We start from the raw sequence: 22,130 nt of genomic DNA on the forward strand, positions 1-22,130 counted from the left end.
AGAAACCAAAGGATGTAAACTAAACTCAGAGTATAAAACCATTGGCGAAAGCCAAATAGGTTAGAAACCCAAGAGTAAACATTGAGTATAAAACCATGAGCAAAAGTCAAATAGGATAGAAACCCAAAGGAAGTATCATTGGCCTTCTTGAAAGTTAGATCCCAATGCCAAAATCTAATTGTTATAACTAACCGTATCAGAGCCCAAGAGACTTGATTGCAACCAACTACAAAAAAAGAGAATACGGGCCAGGAAAGTCATCCCATAAAGACGACAACCCACAGCGACCAAAAAGAGGGTTATTCCACAAAAATAGTCAACCCCATGAACGACAAAACACTCTCAAAGTAGAAGTTTGACAATCTTCAACTTTGAAAATAGGAACTACTGTTATGGATGAGAAAATCCATATTTTCTACAATTCGAATTCCCCTTATTTAAGGAATTCAAAAGATAAGATATCCTGATGGTCTTAGGATTTCCCTTACATTTAGGAGAATATATCTTATATTCGAAAGGAGAAGATATCCTAATGGTCTTAGGATTTTACCTCTATAAAAAGAAGCTAAATACTCATAATGAAGGTACACTATAAGTCCGTACTATTTGTTACGACTAAATACCCTACTTTCCATACCCGACTACTCCGATTCAGACTTAAGCATCGGAGCCTGTGTGGCAAGAGCCACACCGGTCTTTAGTACTACTATGTTTTACAGGTCTCGTCAATCCCTTTATTCTAGAAGATTGGTTCGAATTTGGCGAGATCCCAAGAGGCAAAGAGTTGCAAAGTTGAACTAATTTATAATACCAATAATAACTGAACGGTGATATTAAACATTTAAATGTATGTAGTAAATATTTGACAATAATAATCTGTTGGAACTACGTGCAACTTAATTCATGGCCTCATAGGTTTCAATAACAAATAAATAAATGATGCACAATTGTAGAATTATATATATCCTATGAGAGTAAAACACGATCAATAAACAGGAAATAATACCTCCAAGGGAAAAAGACTTGGTGTTTGGTGAAGTGGGTGAGTTAGCAAAATAATGGGAGATAATAATAGAAGCAGCGGAAAACATACAGAAAATTTAACCTATCATCTTCATAGCTTTATAATATTAAAATATTATATTCTAGATCGTTAATTCCAATCTCTGTTAAGAAACCACTCACTAGACCATTCTTAAAAATGAGACCAAACAAATATCTATCTAAAAATACAAAACAATGAAAAATTTTCCTACTTTAATTATTCTTTTGGTTCAACTTTTCCTTGTGCTTCAATATAATACCACAACACACAATAATTGAAAGCAAAACTACCACACTTTACTATGTTATAAAGCAACAACTATAAACTTTAGGAGCAAAACACCCACACAACTTAAATCACACAAATCAAGTCTATTGAACATTTTGCAAAATACAAACAATACTCAAAATATAAAAAAATATTACATTGTTTTCACATGCCCTTCAAGTTACGTAAGCAAAGTCCCACAAGAGAATCGGTAAGGAGGTAAAGACCCGACTATTTTGGAAGGTTTTTATCAAAACGTCACAAAAAATAGTAGTCCAAAGACTTTCAATTTCCCTCCTCAAAGATATGTTATTTACCAAAAACATCCAAACTCAATCCCAACAACGAGAATCCTTTTAAAATAGCAAGGGACCGTTCAAAAGGAGTTGCAATGAGTGGAGTGAGTAAAAAACTCCACTTCTTCAAGCGAGGATTTAAAAATTCCATATAATCTACTGTTCAACTCCCTCGATTTACTATTCAACACTCCCAATTTTACATTTCAACTCCTCACTTTATTTTATTTTATTTATTTATCTTTATTCAAGTGGGTCTCACATCAAATCATATATTTTTCTCTTATCTCTCTTCACACAATGTGGCCACGTCATCCCAAATTTGGTGGGTCCTACAATCTTTTTTCCTTTTCTTTTTAATTTTGATATTTTCTACCATTTATCTCTCTTATATATATTTTTTTACTTTCATAACTTTTCCAATTTTAAAATTATTCAACTTTTTTTTTTACAATTTAATTGTTTCGGTTTTACCTACCTCCATACTCACAATTATAAATATTGAAGTTTTTTAAATTGTAATGCAAATGTATTTTTTTTAATTCATAGATATATATAATTTTCAATTTTTATAGATTATATGAATTACCATTCAATTTTATGTTTGCATAATTTTTTTTTTCAAAAAAATATATATGTATATGTAGTTATGTCTTGTTATAAGAAAATTTAAAATTTCAAGCTTAAATAATTAAATTTAGCTTAATTTTTTAGTGAATTTTTATTGTTATTTTAACAATTATTATCTCTTGTACACATACTTGTAGTTTGTAACAATATGTAATTTTAAATGAGTGATCACCCTACAATAGAAATAATAACAGTTTATTTTGAATTTATACAAATAAAGATACTTAATTTCAAGCGAACAAATATTAAAACAAAATAATATATTTATGTTTTAAATTAGTCATAGTAACAAAATAAATAGTATTGTATTTTGAACCTACTAAAATAAAATCTATATTAAAAAATGTTTAATTTTTAAATTTAATACAATCAAAATGATAAATATAGAGGTATGATATTGATTTTGAATTTAGTTAATTAAAATAATCTATGATGTTGGCGATGGATGGGTGCAAAGTGGTGGTTAGTGTTGGCGATGGATGTGTTCTTTTGGAGATAGAAAGGAAGGGAAAGGATGAAAGGTGAGATTGGATTGAGGTTTTCAAAATTTAAGGGTGATATGGTAATTTCACATTTTTCTAAGAGGGCTCAAAATTTACTTATTGCTGTGGGTCACAAATAACGATTTTTCGAAAGGGGATTAAAAATCCAAATATATTTAGGAAATGGGTCATATATCTCAATTTCCCAAGTGAGTTAAATTAATCTACATCTATAATCTACGAAAAGCATTTTTGACACTTTTGTACCTTACTAAATTTACTCATTTACTCTTAGTACATTATTATAAATATTAAATTAATTATTAATTATGAATACTAATAAATTTATAGAATTTAAAAGGTTAAAATGCAAAAAGTTTTCCTACAACATAAAATTAATTTTTTCTTTAATTGTAATTCATACTAGAATTTAAAGAGTTTAAGAAGTTCAAAAGCTTTTGTAACTTTTTATTCTCTGGAATTATAAAAATAGGCTTTCTTCCACCATTTTTTCCACAACACTTTTTCACTACTTTTTTATTTTTAATTTTCTCAAAACATCTTAAGATTATTCAATCTCAAAAATATCTCAAGATGTTGGTGGCATATTTGCAAATGATGTACGTGTCAAATCTATATATCTCGAATACTAGGCTTGTGATGTTACCGTTTTACAATTTTATGAAGTTGGATGTATCTAAAAGATGAGTGTATAGTTGCGATTTGAATTTTTTTGTCACTATTTTATTCTCTTATTAAGAAAAAGAGTTCTTCCCCATTGCTCTACTCACAATATGAGCCCTTTTCCAGTATCCATAAACTCAAAAGCAATTTACGATGGTGTGTGCTGTTAAGGACAAATAAATAACCACTCAACCAAAAAGCTTAAGTTGATGAGTCTGATACCATGTTAAGGATGAATAAACCATCACTCAACTTAAAAGCTTAAACTGATGGATTGGGTAAATTTAATTCATTTATTTGTATCTCAACATGTGCAAGGGAAAATGATACATAGTCCATCTATATTATGAATTATAGATTTTAGACATTACAATTTGATTGTAAAGCTAGGTACGTTTATCTTGCAATATTAAGATACTAATCTTAAAAGAGGAAACATGGTGAAATCGACAGATTCTATGAATTTAGTTGGATTGAACTTTGATATGGAAACTAAGTGATAAGTCTAAAATGCGTAGAAAACTTGAAATTAGAAAGGGACGAAATAATGAGTCAAATCCTTAATATAAAACAATGTATAGATATGCTTATTTATTTATTTATGAAGTTTGTATAGATACACATTTTAATTTTTTTCTTTGTTTATTATTGTTTTTTTTACTATTAGTGTATTTTTTATAAAACTAATTAAGTTAAAAATACTTCATGCTGCGCACTAATATATTAAAAAGTATGGATGTGGAAGAAATATTTATTAGACGATTTTAACCTAGATTATTTATATAATACCCAATCCTTAGTTTCATTTATGTGGTCTCACCACTCCAAGTTTTCTCTCTCTCATATTCCATAGTAAAACCCTATTTCCCCTCTATCCTCAACTCATCAAAATTTAGTTTTTTTTAAAAAAAAAAAACTCATCAAAATTTCATCTCTCCTCATTAATATTATTTTTCATTAACTTCATCTCTCACCTCTCTCTACCCATCTAAATCCCTCCTTTTTTTAGTCTCTCTCGATGCTCTCTTCATTCCCAATGCTCTCTCTTCATGGCTAACCTTTCCATATTCCATTTTTTGTTCAAACATTTCCACTCTCTTATTTATTGTGGCGTCTCTCTGTTAGTTAATTAGTTTATGTCTTCTCAAAAAAAAAAAATTAATTAGTTTATTAATATTAGCACTAAAAATTCTTAATGTTACAAAATCCTTCAAATTACTAAAAATTCTTCTAATTATCTCTTTCAATTAATTGAATTAATAGAAAGTTAGGCTTTAAAAATTCTTAACCTCCACAATATAATAAATTAAAAAATTACTATAGATATTAATATTAAAAATATCAATGTTACAAAACTACTCCCAACTATCTCTCTTAATTAATTTGGTCTTAAATATATTTGATTTTAGAAATTCTCACACTCTCCTAATGTGAAAATAATGTTACTACATATTTTAACCATTTAAATAAGGTTAAAAGAAAGCTATCTTATCCTATTTTATAATTAAATATAAATCTATCTTTTATCCTATTTTATAATTAAGTATAAATCTATCTTCCATCTTAAAATTAAAGTAATTTTTAAATTTATATATTTATTAAAAATATACTTTATTTAAGTAATCGATCAAAAGAAACACGTCGCATAAATAAATAAGAGAAATAATTGTAAGCGTTTGAATCCAATTAAAGAGAATATGGAAGGTGGTCCGTGGGAAGAGAGCATTAAGAGAGACTTAAAAAAAAAGGAGGAATTTATATGGGTAGGGAGGAAGGCTGAAGATAATGAGAAGAAAATTAACTAGAGATGAATTTTGATGAGGTGGGGGAGAGAGTTTTAAGGTAGAGGAGAGAGAAAGTTCATATGAGAGAGAAAAAAATTTAATTTAGAAGGTTGGGAGAACATCAATGAAACTTAGATAAATACATAACTTTTCATTTTCTCATTTTTAACTAAAATTATTACTATATATACATAGTTCTAAAGCAATGTTATTAGGGCCAGATAACATTCTTCGTTTTTGGTCTATTTTATATATTCAAATTTCATCTTTGTTTATTCTACATTGTCAATATTAATGTGGTTCAATCTCAAAACCAATTAACAATGAGCTAAAGTGAATACCTTGCTTAGATCATCAATTAGTTTCTTCATAATAGAAATTTAAATTTCTTGACATACTCTTCAATAGACAGATTACCTTTCTTGAGATTATGCAAAGACTCACTAATATGAAATTCATTCTCCTTGGTGATGGCTAGGAGAGTTTCTTCCAACGATTTCCAAAACTTGATGGGCTATTTCCAATAATTCTTCAATCATTGCCAAAACTTTCTCCGTGAGGCAAGTCATGTATGGGGGATTGGAAGGGCTAGATGAAGTGGTAGCCTTCTTGGTTTGATCTCTCAATGTACAGCGCTCCGATATGATATAATAGTCATTGGAATTTCATCTCAAAATCAATTGGCAAATGAAAGAAGAGAGGAGTAATCAATGTCTATTATAAACCTTTGTAAGATCATTTTCTTTTCAATGTGGGATCCTTAACAATCTTGAGCAATGTCTTAGCGAGTTAGAACAACGTCTTAGTGAGTCAGAACAATGTCTTAATGAGTCAGAACATCGTCTTAACGAGTTAGAACACCTTCAAAGAAAAGTTGAGGTACAAACACTCAAACATCAAATTAGAAAATTAGAAAATTGTTTTGAGCAAATTTCAAGCAATAATAGATCAGATGATGTATAAAAAGTCTTAAAAAGTAGGATTAGAAAATCTAGATCTAATATCAAGAAATTTCTACTTGATATATATATATATATATTATACTTCAAGGACTTGAAATGTTTTCATTAGTTGGGTTAGTTTTAGAAAGATCGCAACGATCTACTTGTTCATTGTTGAATACTTGTTGACGGTCTGCTTGTTCATTATTGAATACTTGTTGACAGTCTGATTGTTAAAAACATTTCAAAAGATTGTGACTTTTAGAAAATATTCAAATGTCCTGCAGTGAAAATTGATAGTTAAGAGATTTATTAGAAACTTTTTAAATTTAGGAACCTATTATAAAAAATAGAAAGTTAAAAACTTATTATACATTTTTTATAATTCAAATATTTATTAGACACAACACGAGAATTTAGAGACTAAACTGAAGTAATTTAACCACAAACAAGACTTGAGGTATGTTTGGGAGTGATTTTGACAATGACAAAAGTTATCCAAATCACTTCCATTTTGATTGATCATGTTTGACAAATTAAAAAATTGATATTAATAAAACATAAAATTAGTTAAAATTGATTTTGAAGGCACAGATTTTGTTATTCTTAAATCTTTTTTTTCAAAATCACTCCTTCTTCCATCACTTCCAAACACACTCTTAGTTGAAGATGTTAAATTTTTTTTTTTCAAAATGACTCATTCTACCATCACTCTCAAACATATCCTTAATTGAAAAGCATAAGCTCTGATTATTATTATTTTTATTGTCTATATTTATGGGATTTTTGTAAGGGTGAAAGAAATCAAACCAACCCGAAGAATCGACCCGAATCAAGCTAGATCGAGTCGGTTCGATTTAAATAAAATATGAACTGAACCAGTAGTATTCTCACATACAATTCAATGATCCAATAAAAAGGGATCTCATTGAAAACTAAGCCGGAGGCTTACTCACTACTCACCAATGCGTAGCATAAATTTTTTCTCATATAAAATAACAAAATGATTGTGTATGGAGATATTTTTTAAATGACGGATTGTGCATGCGGTCAGAGATATAACACTTCATAACTCAGGGCCAACTCTTTCGAGTGAGGGCACTATTATGTGACATTGAGTGAACATGCCACCTAGTGTAGGGGTGGAACAAGTTGGAAAATTAAGCATTCAAAATAATTTTTCCTTCCATAGTTATATCCAACAAAATCATAATCAGACAATACAATAAGAGATTAAGGGAAGAAACAATAACCATACAGGAATTTATACAAGTTCATCCCCACAATTTATGGGCGACGTCCAGTCTTCTGCTTAGATGCGGTTTCCACTAAAATTGTTGGGAAATTAACGATTTTTTATAATTTCTCCTTCCACAGAAAATATCCAAACACAACCAAAATATGCAAATAGGAAAAAAAATAACTATAAAGCACAAGATAAATAACAAAGCAAATTATATTGGTTCACCACTAGGGCTACGTTCAGCCTTCCACTCAGATGTAGATAGTTCACTAATAATTATTGTTAAGGATTGGATACAAAACTCTCCCCAACCATATCCCCTAGAGGTCTCAAGAAAAGTCCCTTAGCTTCTAAGTATTTTACACAATTAATACTTAGGTACAAGAATGAAAAACTCACAAGAATCAAAATCTAATTACCCCAAATATGTTGATCTTGATTAGCCCCAATGCCTCTATCAATACCCGAGCCGCTGTCTCTGATTTTTTGCCAAAATCCGCTCAAAATCCACTGCAAATAACCCAGCTTCTTTCGGCTGGTAACCCCTAAAACTCGAATTGCAGTATTTATAGACTCGAAACAACGCCATGGCGCTGTCCTCAAAGCCATGGCTTACAGATTCAAAAACGTGCCCACATGCCCACTAAGATAGCACCGCGGTGCTGCCTTCTCGACCCGTGTGTCCTACAACATCTCGCTTCCCTGTTTTTCATCGCCGCTTCGACCCGATGCATCCCGGCTCGATCCCCACTCATCCCTAGCTCATTCCGACGTCGTTTTGACTCCACCAATCCCAACAATTTCCCACTTAGAGACAAAGCGACAATTCTCTGCCTCCCACTGCATCAACAGTGTCTCATCATCTTTCTGACACCCTTTGTCAAGACATAGTTCTAACTACTCTATCAATGAATTGATCCACATTGCTCGGCCGTACCTAAGCTCTGTCTATGATTGCCCCGAGACTGAGCAATCTTACGTGATCTTGTCTACCAGACGTTAAAGACACAGCCACATGCTCCCACTCGATCTAAGTGGTCCTTGTTGCTTCCTTTCTCGATCGAACCCAACCACCTCTGAAGGAAGATTCTCCTGATGACTTGGCACTCCCACCTAAGTCTATTGTCTTTCTAGAGACATTTATTATTACCCTTGACTTCAGCACCAATTGTAGTCTTCTCCCTCAATGCACTATCTCGCCTATATGACTTCATTAGCTCGCTCATCTGTCTGACAACTGGGGCTTGAAATCGACAACCTGTTGAATAACTCACTGAGTTGTTCTCTTTATCCTTTCCTCTACTTCCCAGCTGTTGTACTTGAACGGGTGACAGATTCTTCTAATCTGTCCTGGTTGTCAAGGCTGTTGATTCTTTCAAGTCTCGCCTTGAACTATCTGCAGCTACTCTATACATCTTCTATCTCTCACATCCCCTGGCAACATTAAATTCTGACATATAAACAGAAGATCTCTTGTGGCTTGTTGCTACAACCCTAGATTACCTATTGAGCTTCCAACAACCCCTAACAAAGTCACTGTTGTAGCCATCGTAGTCTAACTTCCCTGTGAATAACAAGTTAAATCTTAAGCTAGAAATATTGTTCTGAGCTACCAAAGCTGATTCAACCTCGTTTTATACCCCTGAAGTAGATGGATACATTTTCCCTAATTTTCTCCGGGCTTCCTTAAATAAGGCGGCATCACAAATAGCTTAAAATTTGAAGTTATTATAAGCTATTATTTCCTAACGAATTCGACACCGCAATCTTCATTGTATACCAACTGTTAGGCAAAGATGTCAACAGCCTCATAACCTTCACCTCCTCATCAATCTTGACACTCATCCCTTCTAATTTGTTCAAGATATCACTAAGCTTATTAATATGAGAATTCACTGAGGTTCCCTCTTCCATGTGGATATTAAAATACTTCGTCCACAGAAGTATTTTTGTATTGGTAGAAGGTTTTTCATACCTATCTTGCAAGGCCTTCAATAGTTCTTTTGTTGTAGTCTCTTTCACCACCGAACTACAAACATTTATCAACAACGACATTCTGATATTCGCAACGGCTTGCTAATCCATCTCATTCCAATCCTTGTCAATCATCTCCGCTAGTCTCTCCCCCAAAGTCTTGTGAATCTTCTTGCACGTAAGAATATCCTTTACCTGCATCTTCAAAAAACTGAAATTATCCCCCGTGAACTTCAGAATTCCATCATAGTAATGGTGTGCGTGATATTTGACTCCCATGATACTGCAACCCTACAGCGCTGATATCACTTTGTGGGAAATTAACGATCCTGCATAATTTCCCTTTCCATATAAAATATCCAAACACAACCACAACATGCAAATAGGAAGAAAAACTGTAAAGAACAAGATAAATGACACAACAAATTATATCGGTTCACCAAGGGCTACGTCCAGTCTTCCACTAAGATGTGGGTAATTCACTAATAATGTTGGATCGATATGGCAACACTAGGGGGGTGAATAGTATTGAAGATCAATTTACTAAACTTTTTCGATCTTAAGCATAAATCAAATAACAAAGTAAACTTTTTAAGCAAATACAATTTATGCACAATTTATACTAATTCAAAATATCATGAAACAAATATTCAAGAGATAAACACAGTATATATTTGCAATAAAAGAAAATATACTTGAAAGATAAATTGCAATAAATAAAAAGTAAAGGATAGAGAAAACGTCACGCAAGAGATTTATAGTAGTTCGCAAACTCCGACCTACTCCACTCCTTGAGCACCTCTCGAGATTTTCCACTAAGCACGATCCTTTTACGGGTTCAAGATCGGAAACCCGGTCCTTTTACAGGATCAAGACCAAACCTTACAAATCACTCTTTTTACGGGTTCAAGATCGGAAACCCGGTCCTTCTACAGGATCAAGACCAAACCTTACAAATCACTCTTTTTACGGGATCTAGAACTAAATCCAACCTTTTTCCCGGGACAAATATCACAACCCACACTTCGTTCCTTTTACCGAGATCAAGAACGAAACCCAACTAAGTGTGGAAATAAGAAATTTAACACACTAAACCTCTCCAATATAGTAGATTTACAAGTTTGAGCTCACAAATATATCAATCCTCACAACAAGAAAATCTCTCACAAGAATAAAAATGGAAGTAGAATTGAGAAGTTAAAGAGAGCAAAAATGAATTATAGAGGATTTGAAAATAAGAAAATTGATGTTTTTAAAATGGGATAGGAGAGGAGTTTAAACAGGAGGAAAGTGGTGGAAAATTGATTTGAAATTAAAATCAAATTGAGCCCTTGGATGATAATGATTGAAGATGAGTGGTGGAGATTAGAATTCTAAAAAAACTAATGATTATAATATAATATAATAATAATAATAATAATAACTCCCTCCGAACGGCTACTTTTTTTTTTTTCTTTCTTTCTTATTCCTGAACGGTAACTTCTATTTTTTTTCCTTTTTCTTTTTCTTTTCATTTTCATTTTCTTTCTTTTCTCTTTCTTTTCTCTTTTTCTTTTTCTTTTTTCTAATTTCTTTATTTGTTTCTTTTTTTTTAAACAATACAGCTCGCCATGTGTCAGCATATGATTCGCCCACGTCATTTTTTCGGGTATTTTTCGTTCGACTTGTTTCGATCATAATTTCTTCTTTTAAACTTCGATTTGAGTCATTCAAATTGGGTTGGATTCGAATTTTCAAGCTCTACATTATGGACACTTTGAAACACCAAAATCATCCGTATATTAAGTTTGTTATGATTAAAACATATAATATGTTCAAGTTTGGAAAGCCAACAAATAATTGTTACGGATTGAAGACAAGACTCTCCCCAAAGATATCCCCTAGAGGCCCCAACAAAAGCCCCCTAGCTTCTAAGTATTTTACACAATTAATACTTAGGTACATTAACGAAAAAATTCACCAGAATCAAGATCTAATTACCCTGAATATGTTAATCTTGATTAGCCCCAATGCTTCTATTAATACCTGAGTCTCTGCCATTAATTTTCTGCCAAAATTCGCTCAAAATTGGCTGCAAATAACCCTCCTTTCGGGTGATAAACCCTAAAGCCTGAACAACAGTATTTATAGACTCGAAACAGTGCCATGACATTGTTCCCAGTGCCATGGCGCTACAGTGCCGCAGGACAGTGCCGAAGCGCTGCCTTCTCGGCCCGTGTGGCCTGCAACGTCGTGCTTCCCTTTTTTCATCCCCGCTTCAACCCCGGCGCGTCTCGACTTTATCGCAACTCATTTCTAGCTCGTTCCGACGTCGTTTTGACTCCACCAATCCCAACAAATATCTCCCCTAGATATTCAACCTCTAGATGTGCCAACAAATCTCTAGCTTCTAAGTATTTAACACAATAATACTTAGGTATAGGAATTAAAGCTCACAGAATAATCGAGATCTAAATTACCAAAAAACAATGATCTCGATATGCCCATCTCTATTACCAATGCTCTTGAGCTACTGCCTCAAAACACCATAAGAATTCTCTCTATTTTCGACTGAACAAAATACCCACAGCTTCTTTTTTTTTTTTTTTCACGGGCACACACCAAAAAGTAGTAACATATATGTGTGTGTGTTAAAAAACTAAGGTAAAAATAATTAGTGAAATGTGGACCTTTTTGCTTTTTTTGACCCAATAACTATCATTCCCTTTTTTTTTTTGTAATATTTTGTCTCCAACCCTAACACGAGATGGGTCCAAACTTTTATGGTTCATAAAGACGAGGGATATAGATCTACCGATTCCCTAATGTTCGATCAAATATAAGAGAATTAGTTTTGACCTAATAGGAACTGCCTCAAACTTCTTAGTAACCTCCTATTATAAGTAATGATCCTGAGTTAACTTCATAGTTCATGCAACAGAAAGTGTTGACTAAGTGGGACACACTTCTAAAACCCTATAAATCCTAAAATTTTACTCCATACACGGGTACGTGCGAATTTGATTACTCAATCTAAGACGAAATAATTCGAATTGGGACTAACTTGATCTTTTCTGATTGCTTACCTTTGACTTTTTAGGTCTTTCTTCCTTGAGATTCGGTTTCTCGTGAGTGATCTGATCGATCAAAAAGTTAGAAACTAAAATTCCTACACACGTGCATAACTTCTTGAGCAAAAGCTAATGAAATTTAACATGCATAATTTATTTATTGCAATATTGCTCGCATGACATTTAATTTACTTTACCTACACAAATTAATGAGAGTACGTAGAATTCGCAAAGCATAAGCAAATCGAGAGCTAGGATGTACCGATTCATGATCAACAAGTTGCATACATAATATGAAATAGACGTGGCTTTGCATGTAGGTGTAATGGTTTCGAGAGGCAGAGTTCATCAGACTCAGAGAATCCTACCTTTGTGGTTCCTGGCAGTAAGTTCCATGAAAATCCTTGTAGTAGCCTAGCAAATAGCATCATGGTAATGCTGGTGCCCAATGAGCTACCAACGCAGCCTCTCCTCCCTCTACTGAAACTAATGAATCGTAGACTCGGTTCTGACAATCCAAATTCAACCGTTCCATCCTTAAGATGGCGTTCTGGATCGAACCGCATCGGATCCTTCCAGATCCTCGTGTTTCGACCGAGCCCCAGTCGGCTTAGCACGACTTCACTACCTTTGGGAATGAAGTAACCAGCTACAATGATGTCAGAGTTTGAGACATGAGGAACATTGAAGGGTGAAAATGGATGAAGTCGAAAAGATTCTCTAACACAAGCAGTGAGATACTTGAGTTTAGGGATATCAGATTCTTGAACAAGCCTGTCTCTTCCGACTATTCTGTCCATTTCTTCAATTACTTTCTGAAGAATCTTTGATTGATTGAGTAGTTCTGCAATTGTCCATTCCACAGCGTTTGAAGGATTGTCGATCATTGCAAGTTGTAGCTCCTGTCATCACAAAGGAAAACAATAGAATATTAAATTGGTTATCAACTACATGTTAACTATTATATAATTACATATTGTGCAAATATCAATTTTAACCTTTCACCGAATTTATGTACGCTGATATTGTTTCGAATGATAAAATTATATTTAAGATCAATCACAAATTTACACGTGTCCTTAATTTAAATCAAATATAATGTCACATTTTTTTATGACCCGATGAAGTGGTAATCGGTACGGACAATACGGTGATTGGACTCGAATCTATAGGACACAAATCTATAAGAAGAAAGCTCGAATAAGACTCAGAAGGTATAAATAAAAGGAGGTTAACTCTCCCTAGGGTCCACAAATCATTAAAGCGATCAAAGCTATTGTGAGTAATCCGTAATTATTTAGAGATCTAAAATCACTTAGAATAATTCAAAAAACTCAAAAAGCATAAAAAGGCTTTGCGAAAACTTGAAAACTCAAAGAATTTGAAGACTATAAAATTCAAGAATTAGATTGTCTCTTCACAAACTACAAATTGAAGATACAATACAATAGTTCAAGAACAAGCTTCCTAGCTCTCGAATCAAAGTTCGTACTCGAGAGAAACTATAAGATCAAGATCATACGTTTGAAATTGTAACATCCCTGTATTAATGCAAAGACACAAGTTTATTAATTCAAATTTTTCTTCTTTCTCGTGAACAGATATTATCACATGTAAAAGTTGTAAAATACTCACCATGGTTTGAGCCTTAATCTCCTCAATTGACAACAACATTCTTTTGTTCTCATCTTGAAGTGAAATGAGTATATCAAGAATGTCCTCTACTCCTTCCCTTTTCCCATCTTTCCATTGGTGCACCCTCTTATTTATAATGGGTTCATCATACTTTCGAAGGACTTCCAAAGCCTTTTTCATGGTCTTCTCATGTCCATCTAAATCAAATGGCTTCAAACAAGGCATGAAATCTAATATAGAAAATGCATTAACATGCCTTAGAATTGTTAGCAACGCTTGATTATGCTCTTCTTCTTCAGTAGTGGGCCCTCCATCTTCCCTCCCTTTGCCATAGTACCTGTATGAGCAAAATACAAAGAAAATAAAAATGAAATTTTGTTCCCTCCATACTTCAAGACTCAAAAAACTTTTGTACTTTTCTTTTTTATTTTTCGGAATTGATACCATGTGGTTTATGCTAGTGGATCTCTATAATCGAAACTTGTTGACTGGACTGAACAATAGTACTCTGAATAATAGGTCTCGAACTTGAAACCTCAAGGTAGATGGTGCTACATTGTCCTAAGTGCTTGCCACTGCACCATCCCAATGGGACAACGTGTTGGAAAAATAAAGAAATCCAAATTCATGATATAGCTAGAATAAAGGCCATAAAATTAAAAAATAATCTAGACCAAGGATCTAAGTATGGAAGAAAACCGAAATCTATAAGAAAGTTAGAATTACTTGGCATTCTTAGATAAATTGATCATAACTACAAGAAGGTGTGGTTTGTGGTTTTCTCAACTATTTAATTCAAACCGATTATAGGCAATTCTTGTTGGGAACAGACAATGGAACTATGCACAAAATAAAAACAGAGACAAACTAATATGATAAGAATATCAAATACTTAGTTTGATTCATTGTGAAAAATGATGATGTTGTGCCTTTATATAGGCTTATAACAATAACAAAAATAGCATGTTACTGACTCCACTAATGTAGTGTTCCCTAAACTTAGAATCCATCATCCACTAACTTAGTGCCACTGATAGTGTAATTTATAAACCACATTTCATGATATTCAGGTGAAAATTATTTAACAATTTTTCGATCATTTATGGCTTATTTACGTGTATAGCTGATGTTTTTATATGATCAAGCCATTAGAAAGAATTGGAGCATAAACGATCAATTGAGAGGAAAACTAGAGCGAAAAAAAAGAAGCTTAATTCAGCCACATCAGCGCCGTAGCTCCATCATGTAGCGCCATGGCGCCTACAAGTTATAATTGGGAGCAAATTCCCGAAAAAGCAGTGCCACAGCACCAGTACACAGCGCCATGATGCCTGCAGACAAAGCTTGGGCCTCTTTCCGTGATGATAGCGCCACAACACTGTCTTGTAGTGCCATGGCGCTACGAACTTGCTCGTCTGTCACAATTTTGGGACAGCGCCATGGCTCTGTAGCGATGCCCTCACATAAGTTAAATATTAGTGCACTATTTTTGGAGGACTTTTGGGGATTCTCACATTGGAGAATTGGAATTTGGAGAGGTTTGGCTCGAGATTTGAAGCAAGAAGGGCGATGAGACGATTTTCGAAGGCTCGTGATCGTGGAGATTGAGTAGAGGATGGTCAATCGATACTACGACTTTGGTTTCTCTCTTTTCCCTTATTTTTTCTAGATTTATTATGAAATTTTCTGTGAGATTTTATTGTATTTTCATGAACATGAGTAGCTAACCTTCTTGTTCTAGGGATTGATGTAGTCGCTAGATTTATGATTGGATTTATTAACAATTGTCTTGATTGATTTGTTTTTAATCTATTTGTGCATTTATTCGCTGAATGCTTTTAATCTCTTGATCACAGATTAATTGTTGCTAAATCTGAATCTTAAGCTCGGAAGAGGTGGTTTAGATTGGAACTTGAATGCATGACTGGGGTAGTTCTAAGATCGGGAGATTTAGAATTATCTTAAAGGTTGTTAAAAGACTAAGACTAAATGCCTTGCTTGTTAATGAAATTAGATAGGGATATTGGTTTCTTAATAAGTGGGAGAATCAATTGTGCTCTAGAGAGATAGTTATGATTCTTGATTTCTTGACTTATAAATTAATTTCATGTTCAATCTTGGCATGTTTAATTTTTGCACTTGTGGTTCAGTTGGTGAAATCAATTCCCTAGGACCCGTTCTCCATAAGAGTTTTCTTTAGAGTCTTTTATTCGCTTTGATATTTGATTTTTGTGTGTCAAAAGAAATTCCTTGTTGTTTCTCTAGATAAAATTGGACAATAATATCTGTAGTACTTGAGTGACTAGAAACCCAATCTAGTGGACGATATCGGTAATTACTTACCACTTTTATTAAAACTTGATCCGTACACTTGCGGTAAGTTTTTTTTAATTAGTGCCACTAAATTTGAATAATTCCTTCAATACTCTCTCTTGATTCAAATTTGCAAACTCCAAGCAACGCTCCAAAGTAACAAAATTTCTCCTTTGACTAAGACTTCGTAAGTATGTCGGCCCATTGTTTGTGCATGCTACAATACTTCAGAGCAATGTCTCCCTTCGTAACCAAATCACTGATGAAATGTAAATGAATATCAATGTGCTTCGTCCTGCTATGAAATGTTGGATTCTTCGTCATTGAGATCGTTGCTTTGTTGTCGCAGAATATCTCTGTTGCTCCCTCTTGCTCCTGTTGAAGCTCCACTAATATTCTTCTTAGCCAAATTGCTTGACACGTGGTTGAAGTTGCTGCGACGTAGTTTGCTTCCGAAGACGACAATGTCGTCATGGCTTGTTTCTTTGAACTCCAGGTGATTACTCCCGATCCTAGAGTAAACATATTTGCTGATACGTTCTGCCTATCATCCAACGAACTCGCCCAGTCACTGTCCGTGAATCCACATAGCTTGAAATTGGATACTTTAGAGTACCAAATTACATACTCCATTGTTCCAGCAATGTATCGAAGAACCTGTTTCGCTGCTCCAAAGTGATTCTTTGATGGGTGTTGCATAAACCTGGAAATAACACCAACAGAAAATGCAATATCGGGTCGAGTGTGGGTAAGATAAATTAAGCCTCCAACGAGACTTCTGAATTTTGTAGCATCTGTCATCTCAACTCCATCTTCCTGCTGCAATTTCTCATTCATATTCATCAGCGTAGTTGCAGGCTTGCAATTAAACATGCCGAACTTGTTGAGAATACCCTTGGCATACTTTCTTTGCGAGATGAAAATTCCTCCTTCAACTTGATGAAATTCAAGTCCAAGAAAGAAATGCAATAAACCCATATCTGACATCTCGAACTCATTCTTGATATGTGACTTAAACTCAGCGATAAGGGATTCAAAGGAACTAGTATAAATGATATCATCAACGTAAAGACAAACAATGATAAAATCGTTTTTACCTCCCTTTTTCACATATAATGTGGGCTTGTTTGCACTTCTTATGAATCCATTTTGTTGAAAATAGCCATCAATCTTGCTATACCACGCCCGAGGAGCTTGCTTCAACCCGTACAATGCCTTCTTCAACTTGTACACCTTCTCTTCTTTGCCTTCTTTTATGAAACCTTCTGGTTACGCTACATAGACCTTTTCTTGTAAATCTGCATTTAGGAATGCTGACTTCACATCAAATTGATAAATCGGTCACTGCAGTTGTGCCGCCAATGCTAGAACTATTTTCACAGTTTCAAAACAAGCTACTGGAGAAAAAGTTTCTTCAAAATCAATACCGTGTTTCTGTGCATATCCTTTCGCCACAAGCCATGCTTTGTGCTTCTGGATGCTTCCATCTACGGCAAACTTTGTCTTGAACACCCACTTCAAGCCAATTGCACTTTTGCCTTCCGGTAAATCCACCATCTCCCAAGTTGCATTCTTCTCAATCGATGCCAATTCTTCCACCATCGCTTTCTACCATTCTTTCTTTTCTACTGCTTCTTCATAGCACATTGGATCTGAAATCATCAAAGCAAAATGTTCATAAATTTCAAATAAGGATCTAAACTTTCTTGATGGTGATTCGTCCGATAATCCTGTAGAGTTTAAACTTTGAGGCGACGATGGGGGACTTGTAGAAGATGTTGAATTTGGTGAACTGGTAGAGGATCCATCGGAGCTTGATGAAGTCGGTTGTGGATCTTCATTTGCCAATTCTTCATTCACCAAAGGAACGTGTTGCTGCAACTTTTCTTCATTTCTCTTCCAATCCCAGCTCACATTCTCATCAAATACTACATCCCTTAATGTTAGAATTTTGTCATTAAGAGGGTTATATAATCTATATGCTTTAGACTGAGTACAATAACCAATGAAAATACACTTTTCAGACTTTTCATCAAGTTTTTGACAAACTTGAGAATGTACTAAAGCATAAGAAATACAACAAAAAACTTTTAAATGACTTACAGTTGGTTTCCTTTCATGTCAAGCTTCATAAGGGGTTTGCTTCATGACTCCCCTTGTTGGAGATATGTTCAATAAATAGATAAATGTTGCTACTTCCTCTGCCCAAAATTGATTCGAAAGTCCTTTTGTGTGTAACATGCTTCTCGCCATCTCCAAAACGGTCTGATTCTTACTCTCGGTGACACCGTTTTGTTCTGGAGTGTAAGGGATTGTCAGCTCCCTATAATGCCATTTTCTTCACAAGAAAACTTGAACTCCTTGGACAAGAATTCTCCACCACTATCGCTACGAAGAGATTTGATGAATCTTCCACTTTGCTTTTCCACCTTAACCTTGTAGTGCTTGAACTTCTCAAAAGTCTCTGACTTGTTTTCCAAAAAATATACCCAACTCATGCGACTATAATCATCAATAAAAAGCAAGAAATAACGACTCCCACCAAGAGACTTAGTTTGCATAGGTCCACATAAATCAGCATGAACCAATTCAAGACACTTAGAGGCTCTCCAAGCCTTCCCACTAGGAAAGGACTTCCGGGTTTGTTTTCCATAAATGCACCTTCACATAAATCAATAGAGACAATTTTCGGTAGCCCAAGAACCATACCTCTATGATTTAGCAATGACAAACCCTTGATGTTGAAATGCCCATATCGTAAGTGCCACAACTTCTAGTCATCTTTTAGTTTAGCAGCAAGAACAAAACTTCCCACATTTGAAACTTCAAATGGGAACATTTTGCTTTGGGTCATCTTAACCCGAACCATCTCTTGACCTGTCTGCTTATCTTTGATTACATAGGCATCATCATCAACTATCATGAAATATCCACTAGTCATCAGTTGTCCAACACTCAATAAATTGTATCCTAAATTGGGTACAAATTGAACATTATGAAGGAGCTTGAGTTTACCATGACTAGTTTCAATACCAACCGTACCTTCGCCTTCAACTTGTAAGTCCTTACCATTTCCAAGTTGCACCTTCATCTTTTCTACCTCATCAAGTTCTCTGAAGATAGATTTTGTGCCTGTCATGTGATTTGAGCAACCATTATCTACAAACCAGATATCACTTGCCTTTTGGTTAGATTCTACATGAGCCATAAAAAGCTTACTATCTCCAGCATTTGTCGATACTTCATTCTCTGCAAAATTGGCTCTCTGATTATTGTATCGACAGTATGCCTTTATGTGCCCATATCTTTTACAGTGGTAACACCGAACTATATTCTTATTGCTTGTTTGCTCGTAGGACTGCCTTTGTCCTTCGAATCTTCCTCTACCTTTGTCCACGACCTCGATCACGAAATCCTCCTCTTCCGCAGCCTCGATTCACTTAATGATCACCTTCTCCGAATTTGGAGGCTGCCTCTTTCACCTGAAATGCTTTTTCTTCGATTTTTTCAAGCGATCTGTTAATCCTTGACTCATGAGCTTGAAGAGACCTCATTAGTTCATCAAATATAAAAACTGACAAATCCTTTCATTCTTCTATTGCAGCTACTACATGATCAAATTTTGGAGTCAAACTTCTAAGTACCTTTTCAACAATGGTTCGATCGGTAATCGTTCGTCGTAGGATCGCAGCTGACTGACTCTTACCATTGCTCTTGACAAAAAATCAACTACCAATTCTCCATTCTTCATCATCAAGGTCTCAAAGTCACGCCTGAATGATTACAATCTCAGCACAAGGACCTTCGAAATGCCTTGAAACTCCTTTTGCAAAATAGACTATGCTTGTTTTGACGTTGTTGCCGCTGCGATTCTTGAGAAGACACTGTCATGGACCGCTTGTTGAATCATCACCAACGCCTTAGAATCCTTCTTCATGTTCTCCTGCAACCTGCCTTGATTGTCGTCGGGATCTGCATAGCCTTGTTCCACCAACTCCCATAAGTCTTGAGATTTGAATAGAGTCTTCATACGAATGCTCCAGAATTTGTATCATTCTCCTTTGAAGATGAGAATGAGTGGTTGTGTCGCACTCATCGCATTGTCATTGCTGCCCATCGATCTCTCTTTGTGTTTACACTCTAACTCACGTGTTTACACTTGACTCACTCTCTCAAATCGTGCTCTGATACCAAATTTGTTGGGAACAGACAATGGAACTATGCACAAAATAGGCAAACTAATATGATAAGAATATCAAATGCTTAGTTTGATTCATTGTGGAAAAGAATGATGTTATGCCTTTATATAGGTTTACAATAATAACAAAAATAGCATGCCACTAACTCCACTAATGTAGTGTTCCCTAAACTTAGAATCCATCATCCCACTAACTTAGTGCAACCATAATTGGTGTCACTATCCATTATCTCACTTTCTAATTAGTGCCACTAAATTTGAATCATTCCTTCGATACTCTATTTGATGGGAAACAGGAAGCTCAAGTGACATAGTGTATATTAAGACAACTATAACCATATAGTTAAGAAGGAAAATTTTGAGGGAAGAATTTTTCTATCTCGAAAACCTAAAAGAATAGTCTTTTTATAAACTATTTGTGATAATTCCAATAGTTATATCTTTTTTTATATATATAGATTTGTGCTTATCACATAATCGTTTCATTTACCCTCACATGAAAAGTTGTGATTATTAAAAAAATTTCTATTCATAAATTCCAACAGTACCTTCTGTTGAATAACATTCTTCTGATAATGTTACCACTATAATGTTGCGTTACGCTTCTCACATTAACCACTGCATTGCCTTTATTGCTGGTGTTAGTGGTGGTGAGGCTGAAAATATAACGTAGAAGAGTATCGGCCTCGTCAGTTCTATGGCCAATCATACGTTGAAGAGTTGATGAACTGAATATTTGTGACGCGAGTATTCTTCTCATCTTCTTCCATTGGTCTCCCATCGGCGAAAAAATAGTACCGAGAAATCCATTGGTTAAGATGTTGATGGTTTGATGGACAGGACGTGAAGAAAAGGCAGAGTCATATGTCTTGAGAAATTCAAGAGCCAGTTCTGGAGAAGTCACTGGGATTATGTAGGTGTTGCCGAGACGGATGCAGGCAATTTCAGAGTTGAATTGCTTCATCACTGCATGAATCCATTGGTATTTTGGTGAGTTGGTGGCCAACATTGGTGGGAGGCAGCCCACAATAGGCCATGGTTTTGGGCCTGGTGGGAGAGCTGCACAATGGAGTACTGAGTGCTTTCTTCTGCGGTAACATTGGGAAGCCATGAAAACGAAGACAATGAAGATGAGTAATTGAGTGATGAGTGAGAAATTAGCTTCCATGGCTCTTCACTCTCTCTGTGTATTAGGAAAGTGTTTATATTATTGGCTTATGAAGGTTGATTTTGTCTCGAAAAATAATTAACTCTTTACCGGAAAGATTGATGGTTTGTTTAAAAAAAAAATAGAAAACGAAAAAGGCCTGTTTTAAAATTTTTCATTCTTTATCCAATCTTGAATGAGTGGTCAAGACAAGATAGGCCATGACTGGTAAGGAACCCTGATTTATCAAACCTTAAAGCCTAAAACACTAAATAGGCCTAAACATAAAAATAAAAATTTCAAACCAAAGCATCGATTTGGTATGCAATTCGAATGCTATTTCTTGTTTTCGGATTCTATGATCTAAATAATGAAAATTCTGACAGCATTTTGTGTCTTTAGTGTTTTGAAATGTTGAATTTAAAACTTTACGGTGCATAA

The 22,130-nt window shown here is 34.6% G+C and overlaps 1 protein-coding gene across 3 annotated transcripts; it reads right to left on the reverse strand.

Moving 5' to 3' along the window:
* Positions 1–12,529: 12,529 nt before the first annotated feature.
* On the reverse strand, positions 12,530–21,793 carry LOC111017448 (tryptophan N-monooxygenase CYP79A68). Of its 3 annotated transcripts, XM_088125887.1 has the most exons (4): positions 19,564–21,063; positions 18,448–19,476; positions 14,032–14,368; positions 12,530–13,298 (listed from the first exon to the last, which is right to left on the reverse strand). In XM_088125887.1, exons 2-4 carry the CDS (start codon positions 18,474–18,476, stop codon positions 12,669–12,671), a joined length of 996 nt encoding a protein of 331 aa, XP_087982013.1. In that variant the 5' UTR covers positions 18,477–19,476; positions 19,564–21,063; the 3' UTR covers positions 12,530–12,668. The 3 variants fall into 3 exon arrangements, with proteins under 3 accessions (XP_087982013.1, XP_022148885.1, XP_087982012.1); XM_022293193.2 differs by lacking the exons at positions 18,448–19,476; positions 19,564–21,063 and adding an exon at positions 21,091–21,793; XM_088125886.1 differs by having other exon boundaries at positions 18,448–21,063.
* Between the last annotated feature and the right edge of the window lie 337 nt (positions 21,794–22,130).

Source organism: Momordica charantia, assembly GCF_013281855.1.
Source record: "Momordica charantia cultivar OHB3-1 chromosome 6 unlocalized genomic scaffold, Mcharantia_2.0 BLBB01000006.1, whole genome shotgun sequence".
In the NCBI taxonomy this organism is placed as follows: domain Eukaryota; kingdom Viridiplantae; phylum Streptophyta; class Magnoliopsida; order Cucurbitales; family Cucurbitaceae; genus Momordica; species Momordica charantia.

Coding starts and splice junctions, on each gene's coding strand:
- LOC111017448 (XM_022293193.2), bottom strand. CDS start 21,710: ATGGAAGCTAATTTCTCACTCATCACTCAATTACTCATCTTCATTGTC. Junction 14,369..21,090: donor AGAATGTTATTCAACAGAAG/GTACTGTTGGAA, acceptor TTGCTCATACAG/GTACTATGGCAAAGGGAGGG. Junction 13,299..14,031: donor AGATTAAGGCTCAAACCATG/GTGAGTATTTTA, acceptor TTGTGATGACAG/GAGCTACAACTTGCAATGAT.